Source organism: Neofelis nebulosa, chromosome 11, assembly GCF_028018385.1.
Source record: "Neofelis nebulosa isolate mNeoNeb1 chromosome 11, mNeoNeb1.pri, whole genome shotgun sequence".
Classification (NCBI taxonomy): Eukaryota; Metazoa; Chordata; class Mammalia; order Carnivora; family Felidae; genus Neofelis; species Neofelis nebulosa.
The window spans coordinates 36,285,591-36,301,541 of NC_080792.1; the positions used below are offsets into that span (position 1 = coordinate 36,285,591).

The 15,951-nt window shown below is 48.8% G+C and overlaps 1 protein-coding gene across 14 annotated transcripts in view; it reads right to left on the reverse strand.

The window, feature by feature from the left end:
• The window catches only part of KIAA1328 (KIAA1328 ortholog), a 365,569-nt gene that overhangs the window by 5,821 nt on the left and 343,797 nt on the right, over positions 1-15,951 (reverse strand). For 11 of the 14 annotated variants that reach the window (XM_058692243.1, XM_058692241.1, XM_058692253.1 and 8 more), the window contains one exon: positions 3,890-14,621. The exons of 1 other annotated variant lie outside the window; for it this stretch is intronic. In XM_058692243.1, the coding sequence (XP_058548226.1) occupies positions 14,411-14,621 (211 nt within the window). In that variant the 3' untranslated portion in view covers positions 3,890-14,410. Of the gene's footprint in view, positions 1-875; positions 1,821-3,635; positions 3,829-3,889; positions 14,622-15,951 lie in introns of those variants that run through there. 2 more of the 14 variants (XM_058692242.1, XR_009250976.1) reach the window with 2 other exon arrangements.

Genomic DNA, 15,951 nt, shown 5'->3' on the forward strand with positions numbered 1-15,951 from the left:
GGCTTTTGTGCCTCAGACTATTCGAAACCATGCTTTCTGTTGGACATTCGCAGCCAAAAGCCAGTGAGTCTGTCAGAGGATGATGGCCTTCACACCACTTCCCCCTGCCTCTCTCGGACCCCAGAGGGCCTCACTGGCCTCCCCTCCCCCCTGACTGCCCTTCTCTCGGGCATAGCTTTCCCCCAACCTCCACTGCTGAGGCTCAGGGACAGTGGGGGCCCTGGGAGCTGCCCCCAGGGAGCTGGGCTGTGAAGGGGGTTGGCCAGTTTTGCTCTGTTCCAGGTATGGTTGACTGAGAGAAGAGACAAAAACACAGGGCCCAGATGTGAATATGCCAGTTCTAGAAAATAATCCTCTACTTAAAACCACACACCAAGTGACTAATGAATGCATAGAATATTTGAGAGAGAATACAGTTTATTAACCTCTGGGGGAAAGTCACAGATTCTTTGAAATCTTGCCGAAAACTATCAGGTCACTTTGCCCACAATTACAGGGAGTTCAGGGTCCATCCCACATCATTTCCTGGCTAAGAACCCCTGTTTTGCAGTGTTATTTAAGAAAACCCAAGACACAAATCTCATTAATTTCTGCCTGTATCCTATGGCTTATATTCCTCTGCTAGCATTCTACCTGCAGTTTGTGATCTCTTCTTAGCTCCTCCAGTTAAGACTTTTGCTGGGGCGCCTGGGTGGCTCAGTCAGTTAAGCGTCTGACTCTTGCGCTTGGCTCCGGTCATGATCTTACGGTTTGTGGGATCGAGCCCTGCGTCACGCTCTGCGCTGACAGCAAGGAGCCCGCTTGAGGTTCTCTCTCTCCCTCTCTTTCTCTGCCCCTCCCTCCACCTCTTTCTCTCTCAAAATAAATAAATGAAAGACTTTGCTTGTTATCATCATTTTGTTATTTCAGGCATAATGAAAAGTAGAGGTATTTGCATAAAGAACCTCCATGTACCACCTGGCTTTAACATACATCAACTAATGAATTATTTTGAAGCAAATCCCGGATATCAAGTCATTTCATCGGTAGATATCTTGGCTTGCCCTCAACCTTTCTGAGGCAGCACTGATGTCTAGAGGCTGGCCGTGGCCTGTGGGACGGCCGCACCCTTGCTGCAGCTGTTGGGGGAACCCGTGGCCTCCCCCAGCCTTACCCAAGGGTAGGTGCTGGCTCCTGGTTAGACTCCCCAGGCCCCCCTCCAGCCCCTGTTCCTGGTGACTTTCTAAAGCCTTCAGCTCTTCATCCACTCTTTGTGCTCACTTTTCTCTTCTCTCCCTTCCCCCTTTCTTTCTCTGTGAGGCTAATATGAAAAGAATATGTTTACTGAGAACTCGTAGTTAATAGCTCCCGTCTCCTTCTGGGTTTTTATAAAGATCTGACATTTTTCCTATTCTGAGCTGGATCCCACGCACTCCCGTACACCGAGTACAGTGAGACACAGACACAGCAGAGCTTCCCCACCCACACGAGTGCCTCCGGGTCCTCCTTCCACCTGCCTTCCAAGCTCTGCTGTCGCCGGGCCGGGTGACTCTATGCTCCCTCTGGCATGAGGTCTGCTGGGTCAGTGTTGGAATTATACCCGGTTGAACCCAAAGGAGCATTCTCCACAAGGGTAAGGCAGTTATGGGACATCTGGGCAGTGAGCTCAGGAACCCAGCCCCGCCCAAGGTGACATACCAGACTTGGCTGTGAATACCATCTGTCTATCTCACAAAATGGAATCCACCCCCGTGCAAAAATTATTAGCAGCCATTGACATCGCACCTTCGTAGACCATTCGTTGCTGGCAGTTGGGCTTTCAGTCACTGTTGATTCACTGCCTGCAAGAACGAACGAGGGAAGGAAGGAAGGGAGGAAGGAAGGGGGGGGGGGGGGAGGAAAGCACAGACTGCAGACAACTGAAGGCATGTTCCAAAGTGGTGGGTGTCCTGGAAATGCTTTTTAAGTAATAATAGCACATTTGGAATGAGTGTGTAGCCAACACTCCTTTCCCCTCAGATGAGTGTTTGCAAGTATAGGCTTTTTACTTGAGACTTCCCTCTGTCTGCCCCTCTGTCTGTTTCTCTAAGCTGCCCTCCCTTCTCCCTGCGAGTCCTCCCTTTGGTTACCTGCCTTCTCTGCCATCCCCTCAGCGTCTGGGCTTCAGGCCTGGCTGGTGAGCGCTGGGGAGCCTGACAGCCAGCCCCAGCACCCCAGGCCGTTCCTTATCACCCCATCTCCTCTTCCCTCATGCTAGCCTAACTCCTCATCCCTTCGGGAGCTCCCAACACCCCCCTCTGGGCTTGCACCCTTTGTGGGGGTCCACCCAAGATTTGCCCAGACCAGGAGGAGGCTTAGAGACCCGTGTATCAAGGTGAAGAAGGCATGGGCTTTGACGTCTGACCAGATGCAAATCCTAGTTCACTCAAATATCTTCCGTGTCACTTTGGAAAAGTCACCTAACCTCTCTGAGCCTCAATCTCCTTCTCTCTAAACTGGGGATAATACTACCACCACCACCACAAGAGTTGTGAGGAGTGAATGGGACACAGCCATGCACAGCTACATCCTACCCCAAGGAGTCTGAGTTATAAATTCTTCTACAGCACACTACAGATACTCAGAATGAGTAGTTCAGGCTCCGGTCCTCTTCTTCCCTTTCTGTAGCTCCATTTCATTGACAATTCGTGTCTCAACTGAGGCCAGCTTGAACTTGACATCAGACCACCGTAAGCCATCTTCTCATGGTCCAGTCAGCCCTGCGACACTCCCAGAGAATTGCTGTCATGCTGAGGGCACACACCTCTGTCTCTCGCTGTTCACACTCTTCCAGGGACCCCAATTAGCTGCTGCTTCTATGCCCCTTCCTTTCTTTGCCCTTTCTCCCAGGAGCGCTCCTGGCGCCACTGTGGCTGTTATTGTCTACAGCAGATCTCCTCTGGGTTCGTATGGCCTCAGGCTGCATGTTAATTTGGTCTTTGCATTTTTTAAATGTTACCTGGTTTGTTTGTGTTTTTTTTGGAAAGTTAACAAAATTCAAAAAGTATGAAGAAGTATACCGTGAAAAGCCTTCCCACCCCGGAATCCAGCCACCCCTTCCGGCCAGTGTGATCAGTTGTTTCTGTTACCCTGTTTAAATGTGTACACGTGGGTACATGTACTTTGGTGTAAGGGACTCAGCCATGGTCCCCATTTTCAGTGGGGACATCCAGAGCCAAGCAGTGATGGGCCCGGGCTCCAGCAGCTGGCCTGTGGGATTCCCAGCAGGCCCGGGGCTGCTCAGGACCCCCACTGGTTGGGAAGAGGTCACCCTCATCAGTTGGGCTCTTTGAGCCATGGCTGTAGCTACCACTTATGGGTGCTGCTCTGAGCCAGCCCCTGTGTGGAGTTAATTAGAATCTCCCATAATTCTCTGAGGTGAGTGTTTTTGTCCCTATTTTACAGATGAGGAAACAGGCTCAGCGAGGGGCGGTCCCTTGCCCAGATGACCCAGAGTCAGGGTTCAAGCCCAGGGCCGTCTATCTGCGATGCTCTTAATCTCTGCATCCCGCCTCCTGGGGCTGTGAATCCTCCTCACAGCCACTTCCTCCAACGCTTGTGTCCTGCCTCCCACCTCCCTGCTTCTTCTTGAGGTTTTCTCAACAACCCAATTTCACCTTTAGGAAATGGCGTCATCTATGTTGACTCAGGTACCAGTCCTTTCCTTTCCTCCCCTCCTTCATCAGCGGGGCTGGAGCTGGGGTTCTTAGAGATGAATGAATGAGTGACACATTACTGAGCGTGTTGCTAATGAATCCATAGTTCTCCCTGCCTAGGAACACTTGCTGGTGGTGGGGACAGAGGGGGAGCCTGGAGGGAGATAGAAAACCCAAAGACCCAGTTAGCTTTTATTCTTAACAAGGAGAGGAAATTCATAAATGGAATATTTATTAATAGTTGATGTAGCCACTTGAGGTTCAAAACCTTTTGAGTTTGTGACAGCTTTGTTTACCCCAGTACACTGAACTCTGCAGAAAACTATAAACAAACTTTCAAGATCGATGCAAACTGGTTCTCCACCACTCAAAATCAAGGGGGAAAATGTACCATTTCTGAGGGCCCCGTACTCCACTAATTGAGGTATGAGGATTCTTCTGGTTTCCAGAGTCTCCACGTGAATCACAGTAAGAGGCTTGGGGAAGGTAAGTAACTTGCCCAAAATGCCACTGCAAGAAAGTAATGGGGCCCAGAATAAAAATCAGCTGCACTCATTCCCCCATATGAGGTTCCCTTACAAAGACAACTGCGGAATAGTGTGGTGCAGGGCTCGGGGCGACCCTGAGGATGGAAGGCAAGGGGCCAAGTCTGGGGAGGAGACACTTGGGCTGGGCGCTGGAGGGTGAGCCCCAAGGGAGGGGCCCATGGGCAGACATTCTGAAGAACTGTCAGATGTCTTAGGTAGGCGGGGAATATGCTGGGGAAGATGCAGGGCCTTGTTTAAAAACAACCTCCCCCCACCACTGATGACCCAGACACTGTCCTGGCTACTTCACTGATGCCATCCCAGTTGTCTTCCCGCTAACCCTGGACCCGGTTTTACAGAGGAGCTTCAGCTGTGTACTGAAAGTCACCGGTACGGCAGAGCTGGGGTGTGAGCCCCGGTCCCCTGCTGGCAGATTCTGTGCTTGTAATCGCTGTATTACTTTGGAAGAGGCTACCCATTCCAGGCACTTGCATCACGACTCTTCACTCAGAAGCCTCTTCGCTGACTGTATTCCCAAGGCTCACACAGACACACAACCTAACCACGGGAAGGGTGGAAGCAGGATTGTCCTGGAAAGGCTTCAGGCCTCTGCCTCAGTTTCCTCCTCTGCAGAAGTGAGCCGGTGCCTGGGTCTCAAGGATTTGGTCCAGCTCTCTGCTAAGTGCTGGGAAGGGCCCTGGAGAAGAGAGAGGGCAGAGGAGGGAGGCTGTGAAAGCCCTCAGCCTAGCTCTTGAGATAAGAGCTACCCGAATGAGAGAAAAGAACAGTGTTTTCCCCGCCACTTGATCCTGCTCTCCACTCTGGGCGGAAGTTGAAGCAAGTTTTGACACTTGCCGCCTCATCCTGAGCACTGGGCAACCTTAAGATGCCTCTGGGCTCAAGGTATCCCCTTTAATCAAGAACTACTTGAGGTACTAGGGCCTTTGGCATTGCATGCAAGGTCTGGCACATAGAAGGAGCTCGACAATGGTTGCCAAATGAATGAGAAGCAGAGTGGTGTAGGGAGGATGCCTCCCATGCACCCCTTCTGAAGCAGCCCAGGCCTGGCACACTCCCAGCAAGGCCCCTCGGCTTCATCTTGCCCCAGCTCTGCACAGGGATTAGAAGATAGCCCGATGGTTCTGGTCTTCTCATTACTGGGAGCTGGGGGGATGATAGGCATTTGGGAAAAGTTCTTGTTGGGGCCCTCACAGATGTCTTATGGACACAGATTCTCATGTTGTTCCAGGTTTCTGACCATTCACATTCTCCCTGCCCTTGGTTCAGGGTTCATTGCTCCAGAGGGCTCTAGATCAGGCTGAGCACCTCTTCTGTGACCTCCTGTTGACCTCCGAGTGGGGACCACGTCACCGGGCCCTGTTCCCACGCTGTTCTGTGCTGCTCTGTGTATGTGGCTCCCTCCCTAGCTGAAGTCCCTGATGAAGAGAAATGAGCTGTCTCCTTTTCCAATCTCTTGTCTAGTACTGGGCTGGTCAAAGAGGGTAGTCAGAACCCAGCAGAAGACTAGGATTTAAATGGAATGTGCTGAATCATCAGAGGATGCTGAAACTCGTGGGTAAAAGGTAGAAGGGAAACAATATCTACGTAGTCTCAAAGTACCCCCCCCCCTTCCCAGACTAATACGTTACAAAGGAAGGGTTAATAACTGTACAGTTGTACCTTAACCATGTGATTAACATTAATATGCCCTGGAATGAAGGAAATAGCTGTCATGGGCCTCCTGGTATGATGTGCTGAGAAGGACACAACATTACCTACTTCTGCTGAAAACGCGTCACCCAAATTTAATCATACGAAAACATCAGACAAACCCAAATTGGGGAACATTTTATAAAACAAATGGGTTGTAGGGATGCCTGGGGGCTCAGTCGGTTAAGTGGCTAACTCTTGATTTCGGCTCAGGTCATGATCTCACCGTTCATGAGTTCGAGCCCCGAGTTGGGCTCTGCGCTGACAGGGTGGAGGCTGCTTGGGATTCTCTCTCCACCTCTCTCTGCCCCTACCCTGCTTGCAATTTCTCTCAAAAATAAATAAATAAGCTTAAAAAAAAAACCAAACAAGTGGATCGTACTCATCTTAGAGAGACACAATAGCTAAATGCAACGTATGATTCTGAGCCAGCATTGTTTTTCCTTTGTTAAAAAGATATTTAAGGAAAGGAAACTTAGAAAGTTAATAAGGAAATCTGGCAACATGTCGATTAAGGTCTGTAGATTAGATAACGGCACTGTGTTAATGTTAACTTCCCGATTTTGATCACTGTACTGTGCTTATGTAAGAGAATGTCCTTGTTTTTAGGAAATACATGCCAAACTATTAGAGAGGATTATGTGTGCAACTTACTCTCAAATACTTCAGGAAAAAGGTAATAATAGATGTGTTTATTTACGTGTGGGAAAGAGTGAATGATGAAGCAAATGAGTTACCATGTTAACACTTGGGGAATATGGGTGAAGGGTATACAGGACTTCTTTGCGGTATTTCCAAAACTTCTCTGTAAGTCTGACTTCAAAATAAAATGGAAAAAAAAACAAAAAAACAAAAAAAACAAAAACAGGTGGCCAGTTTGGAATTAGCTGGGTCAGCCTGAAGACAGCTGTCAGCCACTTGGACCGGGCATTGGAGGGGCCAATTTCCCTCTTCCTTCCCTACTAAGGAGGGATCTGGGAGCCCCAGCTGGGGAGGTGACAGGCAGCAGGGAAGCAGCGATAGTTGGAACCTATGTGGGTGTCTTTCCGCTGGACCCCACCACTCCTCCGACTTTGAACACCAGGCCTAGCATTCAACACTGTCCGCGTGAGCTTACTTTGGGGGGCTCTGTCTCCATGCCTTTGACACACTGCTCCTCCTCTGCCTGGGACACCCTCCTGTCCTTGCCCTCGCCCAGCAAAAGTGCCCTATCTCTGGGAAGATCCTGATGGAAGTCTCCCTCCCAGGGGCTGTTGTTCTGGCCTCTGAGAGCTCTTAACTGCAGCTCGAAGGAGCGCCTGTGTGCTGCTGGTGGTCAGAACTGATGTCGTTGGACTTTGCCTAGTGCATAGTGGACGATCACAAAAGGCCTCAGAGCTTACTGAAGACCAATGTGTCCTGAACTTTGGGGATCTGATGAAAGGTACGAACCCTCTGGTCCAGGTGAGCATCCAGGTGAGGAGAGAGGTGGGAGACAGGTGAGGAGAGGGCCATGTGCAGGGCCACTCTCCACGCGGGACTGAAGGTTTTGGAAGACCAGGGGGCTTTTCCTTTCGGAGACAGCCCACTCCGGCACCTCCCCCTGCATAGGGTGGGACGGAAGCCCCGGGGCCCCTACCCATTTCTCTGCTCTTTTCCTAAGGTCAGCTGGGAGATTTGGGGGTCGCAGCCCTAGCTGGCCCTCCCCTGCTGGGGCTGCACCTGCTTCTCCTCCCAGCAGGTGCGTGGCAAGCAGAGAGGCAGGGAGAAGTTCTGCCTGGGGTCACTGCTCCAGACACCCTTCTCACACTCATTGTTACTCAACCTTTTCCCCTCCATCGCAGTAAATCTCCTTCTCTTATTCTCCACGTTGATATAGTAAGTTGTGTCATTTTGAGAAGAAATACATAATAGTATATTAGAGGAATCATGGATCTCCTCATTCATGCTTAGAAAAAATTTATTACAATGTAAGAAAGTCTGAATAGCATGAATTTATTATAATGATTTAACACTTCTGCACTTGAGTTAAAAATGCCTCTCCATAAATAACTGTCCCTGGAAAACATAGCAAATTTACACAGTTTACCATTTCCCAATGTTATATAAATCCAACAAGCTTAAATCACCTCCAGCTGGGAGGAGGACACTGAAAGCCAGGGCTGGGGGGGTTCATGGTGTCTCAGCTGGCAGCGACAAGAGGCGGGACAGCTGGCCTTCCCTTCCTCCAGCCCCTCATCTCAGCACAGGGGAAGAGAAGGACAAAGAGCAGGGATACCAGGGCTTATAAGTGCAGCACAGGTGAAGGACCGTGGGCCTTGGACATCCTGGTGGCGGTCAGGCCGGGGCTGTTGTCTGTGCGGTGGTGCCAATGAGGTGCAGGCCAAGGCCGCCCAGCTATGGACCGCAGAGGAAGGGGAGGGAGGGGCCGGCGCCCATGCCTTGTGCAGATCTCAGATGGGACGGGCCCTGGTCTTCCAGCCGAACGCCTCTTGTCTCCCGCACCCCAACACTGCTCTTTGTTCCTGGGACTTCTGGTCCCTACATTCCAGAGAGCCCCCTCTGCCTCCACTGAACACCCTGCCTCAGCCTCCTTGCATGGGCATCTTTGCCTAATCATTCTAGTTTTCCTCTGGGCTAGTTTTCCCGGGCTAGGTCAGCGTTCGAGGCACCAACTCATAGGGTAGGAATTACCACCCCCTTTTTATAAATGATTTTATAAATTACTGTATTTGAGGCTTAGAAAGTATAATTGATAAAGTTTAACTTTATTTTTTTATTTGAAAGAGAGGCAGCTAGCGAGTGCAAGTGGGGGAGAGGGGCAGAAGGAGAGAGAGAGAATTCTAAGCAGGCTCCACGCTCACCATGGAGTCCCTATGCGGGGCTCAATCCCATGACCCTGGGATCATGACCTGAGCCGATATGAAGAGTCAGATGCTCAATGGACTGAGCCATCCACGTGCCTCTGTAAGGTTTAACTTTATAATAAAGTTTAAATTTATAAAGTATAACTTGTCTAAATGTGTACATCTCACAAGTGGTAGGGCTGAGTTGATTCCAAGGTCAATATTTGTCGTCTTTGGACACTCAGCATGCTAATAGGGAGACAAACAGTACACAAGACAATACAGCACAGTTTGAGGTGGGATAGGACAGAAGGTTCTCTGGAGCATTAGCAGAAGCAGAGAGTCTATAAGGATGCCCGGAGGGATCAGGAGAATATGGAAGCGGTGACAGCTGAGCTAGGTCTGGGAAAGTCATCCGTGAGACAGAAGTGTGGAAAAGCCACACAGATGGCAAAGAGCAGCGTGTCTTTGGGAGGTGGCCAATAGCTGTGAGTTGGAAAGGTGAATAGAGCAGAGAGAGGAGGGAGGTGAGGTGGATGAGGGAGGTGGGGTCAGATGCTGAGTCCTGGTAGGTCACTCTAAAGTGCATGCTCCTTGCCCTGTAAGCATCGTGGAGTCCTTTGGGTTTTTAAACAGGAAAAGTTGTTAAGTCTTAGATTTGTTTGGAGAGAAAATGTGAGTCAGTGTGGGAATAGAGAGGGAGCAACAGAATGTCCCCAGACCCCTCAGTACAGCCCTCTCTTTCTCCCTGTGAGAGAGGTGCAAGCAGCCTGGAGTATTCAGGGTACTGAACTTTGGAGGCACACATCTGTTTAATTTCTTCCTTCTCTCCTTCCCTCCCTTCCACCCTTGCACCTACCTATCCATCTAACTGATAATGATGAGAGTCTGTAACGTGCCAGGAATCATGTTCCTTTCTTGGGACTGAGTGATGGCTAAGACCAGCATCTTATTCTGGCCACCATGGGGCCTACCATCTAAAGGAGGGAACAGATAAACAGGCAGTCCTAGCACAGTAAGTGTTGTGATAGAGGATATACAGAGAGCTAAGAAAGCTCATGAGAAGCTCGCGAGAAGGATATCACGCTGCCTTCAGTCACTATGGAAGTTCGCAGTGGTTGGAGCACAGAAGTCAAGAGAAAGAAACAGCAGGGAAACGAAGGGGCCAAACCATGAAGAGCCCCGTGCATTAATGCTCACAAGGCCACGCTCCCTCTTAAGTGCAATAGGAAATGAAGTACTGGAACTTTCCAACGCTTTAACCAGGGCGTGACATGGCAAGATGACCCTGGTCGCTTCATGGAGAAAAGTTAACAGGTAACCCTTAGGAGTGCTTATTTACCTGTGCTGAGCGCTCGACATGCTCGCTGCACCTTCACGACAATTCCGAGGTAGCCTCTGTCACGATCCCCATTTAAAGGTAAGAGCGAGGCAAAGAGGGTTAAGTCACTCTTTCAAGGATGAGTCCAGGCCATCTAGCAGGGAGCCCAACACAGAGACTGTTGTCCTAGAGACGTGTCAGCAGAGAGGGCGGAGGGGGCAGATTGAGGAGTAGGAGGAGGACTCGTTACTACTCGGGTTTGACCGGAAGACAGAGGGGGGAGAAAGGAGTAATGGCCCTCCCACCCCCAGATTCTGAGTTGGAATTCTATTCTTTACTGGCCGATGGCCTCAGTTAAAGTCGGTCAGGCCTCATGTTCATTATTGGTGCACAAGATAACATGCTGAACACTTAGGCACGCGTACATGTTTCCCTGTCCTCGTTCCACGAAGAATTAAAGGTGGCTTACAAGAGACACTTATATACTAAAATGGTTTTGTATTTTTATTATTTTTTTAAAGTTTATTTATTTTTAGAGAGAGAGCGAGCGAGCGGGGGAGAAGCACAGAGAGAATCCCAAGCAGGCTCCGCCCCGTCGGCGTGGAGCCTGACATGGAGCTTGAACTCCCGAACTGTGAGATCATGACCTGAGTCGAAATCAAGAGTCGGATGCTTAACCGACTGAGCCACCCAAGCGCCCCCCTGAAATGATTTTTTAAAAGTACAAATATCATAAGCATTGAACAAGATGGCGCACAGGGCTCGGAGCTGGTTGAGTGAGGACTGTGGTCTTCCCACCTCCTCCTCTGAGGGATACCTGCAGTCCCCTTGATCAGGGGGAGGTGCCAGGTTGACCTGGGGAAAAAGGGGCAGGATAGAGTCTCTGGCTGTTAATTGGACCCACGAGTCTGATCTCAAAACTGGGCATTTCAGGCACACAAGCCCTCCCCAGCATCTCTTAGCACCTAAAGCCACCTAGACAGGACCATTTTTCCTGTGTCCGAGTGCTGTGATAGTCCTTCCTTGCTGAACAATTTGGGTGACAGGCACGTGGAAGGGACTCAGGGGTGCACGTAAATTGAAACTTCCTTTCCAGCAACCACACAGCCTAGAGGAGACTTGGGGTCCACGTGATGGGAGTGGGTTGGAGTCAACCAGGAAAACCTAACAGTTTGTGGCAAACCGTTTCCTCTCTCTGAGCTGACCCACGCTCCTGATGTTTAACACATACTGAGGAAAACAACATTTTGATAACATGTGGTGCTGCTCTTGCTTCCAAGCTACGCCTCACAGATCTGAGGAGGGGTGTCGAAGGGATGATTTGATACCACAACCACATGAGGAGAATAGCCATGGAGATAACTGATTAACTTAAAATCTCTCACGTATATGAACAGTTGTCCACATTAGAAACAATATGCACTGAGGTGAGGCTAAAGCATGAGCTGGGAGGAGTCTGCTGTAGCCTCTCCACCTCATTAATGACCACAGACTTCATCCGGCTCTCTCCTTTAGGCCTATTGCTTCCCAGAGTCTCTGGCTAGCAAATCTCTCTCGTAGGAGCCAGGTGCTGGGAGCTGGGCCAAGTGCCAAGGGCAGCTCTGAAGGAGAGGGCCCCTCCTTCCCCGTGACGTTTGGGGTTTTCTAGAGAAGTCCCCACCATGGGGTCTGTTTGGATGAACACAAGTGTGCCTCCAGGAAGGATGACTGTCAGCAAAAGCTTTTCCTTGATTAACCTTAGTTTCCTAAATCAGGCACTTTGGGCCCTTGTAGGGAGCTTTGGTGGACATACTTTGCCTTTTCCCATTTTGCAAACACTGGTTGTTTTTTTCTCTCACAGAATAGTGGGTAGCAGGGTAGGCAATGTTGTGGCCCTATGTGCAGCTCTCCTAATACGTATCCAGTCTTGCTTTGAGGAAGCAGCTGGAGGCAGTCACTTTGGGAGTACTTTACCAGGAAGAAAGCCTGACCCCTCTGTGTCTGCTCCTCTTTCCATACGATATCTGCAATTAGGTCAAGCGTCCAGGCTCTACAACAGCCTCGAGGTCCTACAAGAACCTTTTCATATATATATGTATCTCCACATATGTATCTCCAAGACAGAGTAAGATGTTAACATACACTGTTCAATTCATAAGGAAGATACTGGATTAGACACAATTTCACATCCTACTGCCCTGACACACAGGAAATGCCCACAGGATACAGAAAGGCAACTGGTGGCGGAATGTAGCATATGAAAAGTATGTTGATTGATGCTCTGCTGAAAATTCATCTTGGCTCTTCCAAATTGCTCATGCAGGGGGAGGTAAAGAAGCAATTAAACTCCAATCTGTGGCATGTGATAGACTCACCCCAAAAGACCTCAGCTTAAATCTCACTTATGATTCTTCTAAAGGCAAACAAGCTTCTTAAAGAAATCATAATCCTTTTCTTGGTGCTTCTGGCACCCTCTTACTCTGGAGAGCTGTAAAGACACCGGTGTCCAAACGGGAGAGTGTAGTTATGGCTGATCCAAGGGGGGATGTACTTAAGGTACTCATGACACCTGGGGCAAGGAAAAGAAAGTTCTGGAAACTTAAATTTAATTGAGAAAATGGCTGAGGGCTCTCAGCTTCTACCCCTTCTGCCACACCAAAAGAAACTCCAAACCCTTTTTGAAATGGGATGAAATGGACTCAGTTACTCTCACAGGGGTGAATTTTAAAAGGACATTGTAATTGGTAGTATTTTTTCAAACTTTCAGTTGAATGCCTAAACCTAGTTAATCTTGACCTCAAATTAAGGATATGGTATTGGTAGGTTCCATTCTTTTTTCCAAAGAACAAAAAGACCCAAGTAAAGGAAGGCTGAGTAGAGATGATAGGGCCTCAGTCTGAAGAGACAGTGAAATTTAGATCTATTCAGATGAGGAATCTGCTTAACAAGGCTTTTGTAGGCTTAAATAATCTAGTTTTGATAAGGCCATGCAGGCTCACTAAATGCAGTTTACACTGGGTGGCCTGACTTTGGCTACCAACACTCACTAGCTGACAAAGACTCTTGGTCCTACTTCAAGCCTGGGACTGGTGAAAGGGAGAGAAAAAAAGCAACACTTTCCAGAACAAATAAAGTCATTGAGCATACACATCTGGGGACACATTTTCCCCTTGCTTCCAATGACTGGGAAGTTTTAAACTCACTGGCTCTACCGGGCTTATCATGCTGCCGATCAGCATGAGTGCCCACCAGAGCCCATTGTAAGCTGAAGGACCCATCTCCAGAGCTCTGCTGAATAGGAGAACAGAGAGAAAACGAGGCCTCAAGTGTACTTCTCCCACAGGCCTTCTCGGGTCAAATGGAGGCCCAGTGGGAAAGATGGAGAGACTCCGCCTGGGGTGGTGAAGGAGAATCTGGCAAGTAGAGATGGTTCTTTGAGGTCATGGGACAGTGGGGCAGTGATCCTGAGCAGAGCACATAAAAGGCCTGGTCGCCAGGGCCTTTGATCCTCATAGGTAGGAGGGAGGCCCAGGGAGAGCCTATCAGCCTGTGGTAGCTGATGCCCCTCTCTAGCTCTGCCATCTTCCCCAGATACAGCCATGGGCAGTTCCAAAGAGTGAAGAATATAGACACTTGGGCCAATAAGACGTACTGAGATATTGCTCTTATTTATCCTGGGAAATGGGTGGACGGCAGGAAAAGCACTTTAGGCCTGTGCCTCCATTTTATTTCCTGAGGGTAGTCACTCTGTTGTGTGATTTAATGCTGGCTTCCAAGGGTTGGGTGGGTCCCTCCCTCTAGCCCATTGTGCCCCTTGGTTGAGGGATGGGCAGCTGCTGGGCTGATGACTACTGATACCGGCTCACAATTAGTCCCCGGGGTTGCTTGTGAGCATAGGCACAGGAGCTCCAACTTTGGGATTCAATGGCTACGCGTACATAGAGGCAGGCAGTGAGGGAACAGAGGTAAAGGAGAGGTAAAGGGTCTTTCTGAAACTGCTTATGTTACAAAGGGGCTACTTTGAAATCAGAGGGATCTTTCAGTGAAAACGTTCTCCTTGTATACGAAAGAAAGCCAACCTTTTCCAATAAAGTATTGAGAAGGAAACACTCTTGAAATCAGGCCGAATATGACAAGGCTTGGCCTAGAAAAGATACTACCCTCCACCCCCATAACCCCTTAATGTGTTACCTACTGATTGGTCTGACCAAAACCACTCCGGGTTCGTAGAATGATTTCTGTGTTCAATACACAACAGGATGCTAGTATGGGAGAGACACGGTTACTTTGCCATCAAATGATTTAACACTCTAGATCAGTACATAAAGAAGCCCACACATTTCTGATGGAAATTTTGTAGCATGTGTTTCAATGTCAAATGAAAAAGATATCTTCCAGAATTTGATTCTCCTCCAGGTCTTCAGGGGTCCTGCCTGCCCCCACCTTGTTCCAGACTGATTTTCGAGGACTAAATCGGCAAGTACTGTGATTCCAGGCCCCAGCTTCTCTGGAGGGATGGGGCTGAGGTTTGGGAGCAGACTTTGGACTCAGAGATTGAACCAAATCCAACAGAGAAGTCTCATACCTGCAACACACACACAACCCAGACAGAAAATGATCAGACTGATGGAACATTAGAATCCAAGAAGCCTACAGGGTTGGGCTGCCTGGGGTGAGAATCAGATCACCGCTCACATCATTTCCAAGAGGGCCTTCTAGGGGAACTTTAGAGAAGGTAAACAGCAGAAGGCTCCTGCTGTCTGTCTGTAAGCTCTTCTCTTCTGCTGATCATTAACATTCTTTTCTAACCTGTGAAGGGAGACTGTGGAGTGGGCAAAGGAATTTGACAATAGTAATGACAGACATAGTAACATTTATTGCAAGCTTACTAAGTATCAGGCACTGTTCTTAACGCTTTATATATATTCAACCTTCACTTAACCCTCTAAACAACCCAGTGAAGTAGGTATTATACTACTCTGATCTCCACCATATACACAAGGAAACTGAGGCTCAGGAAGTAACTCATCCAACATGAAGCCATTATATGACCAGGTCAGGATTTGGACCCAGGTAGTTTGTCTCCAGTGCTCACATCCAGGACACTAAAGCTGCCTCTCAAAGTCTTTGCAGCCAGCCAGACCTGGTTTAGATCTCTGCTCTACTATTTGCAGGCTGTACGATCTTGGGAAAGTTCTTCAACCTCTCAGTTCAGTTTCTCATGCATAAAAGGCTAACAGAACTCCTGTTACAATGAAATTAATCGGTTGGTATAAAGTAACATAGTAAGTACTCAGTAAATACTAGTTCCCTTCCTGCTATCTTACTCCTACTCTCTCTAGAACCTTGGGAAAAGACACTCTCATGTGAATCTATAAAGAGCCTCCTCCAAAGAAAGTCTGCCTTGGTGTCTAGCATTTTCATCAGAAAGGGCAAGTTTAGGGGCACCTGGATGATTCAGTCGGTTAAGTGTCTGACTCTTGATTTTGGCTCAGGTCTTGATCTCACGGTACATGAGATTGAGCCCCGCATCAGGCTCTATGCCGACAGCTAGGAACCTGCTTGGGATTCTCTTTTCCTCTCTCTCTGCCCCTCCCCTGCTCATGTGTGCGCACGCTCTCTCTCTCTCTCAAGATAAAAACAAAACAAAAGAAAACAAAGGTAAGCTTAGGGCAGCATAGAGGCAGAGAAACTAGTGGTGGCCAATAATATGTATCCTCATCCACGGCCTATTTGTATGTATGTCCAGTATGGAACGTCAAAGGCATAAATGTATCTGCCTCCACATTCATTCATATGAGGGGCAAGTAATTTCTACAGATACGTCATGAAGCCTCAAGCAGGGCATGTGTGACCTGTGCAGCTGCACAGGGCCCTGGACTTGGCTTAATGCTCTTCTGTTGTCGTCTTGAAAC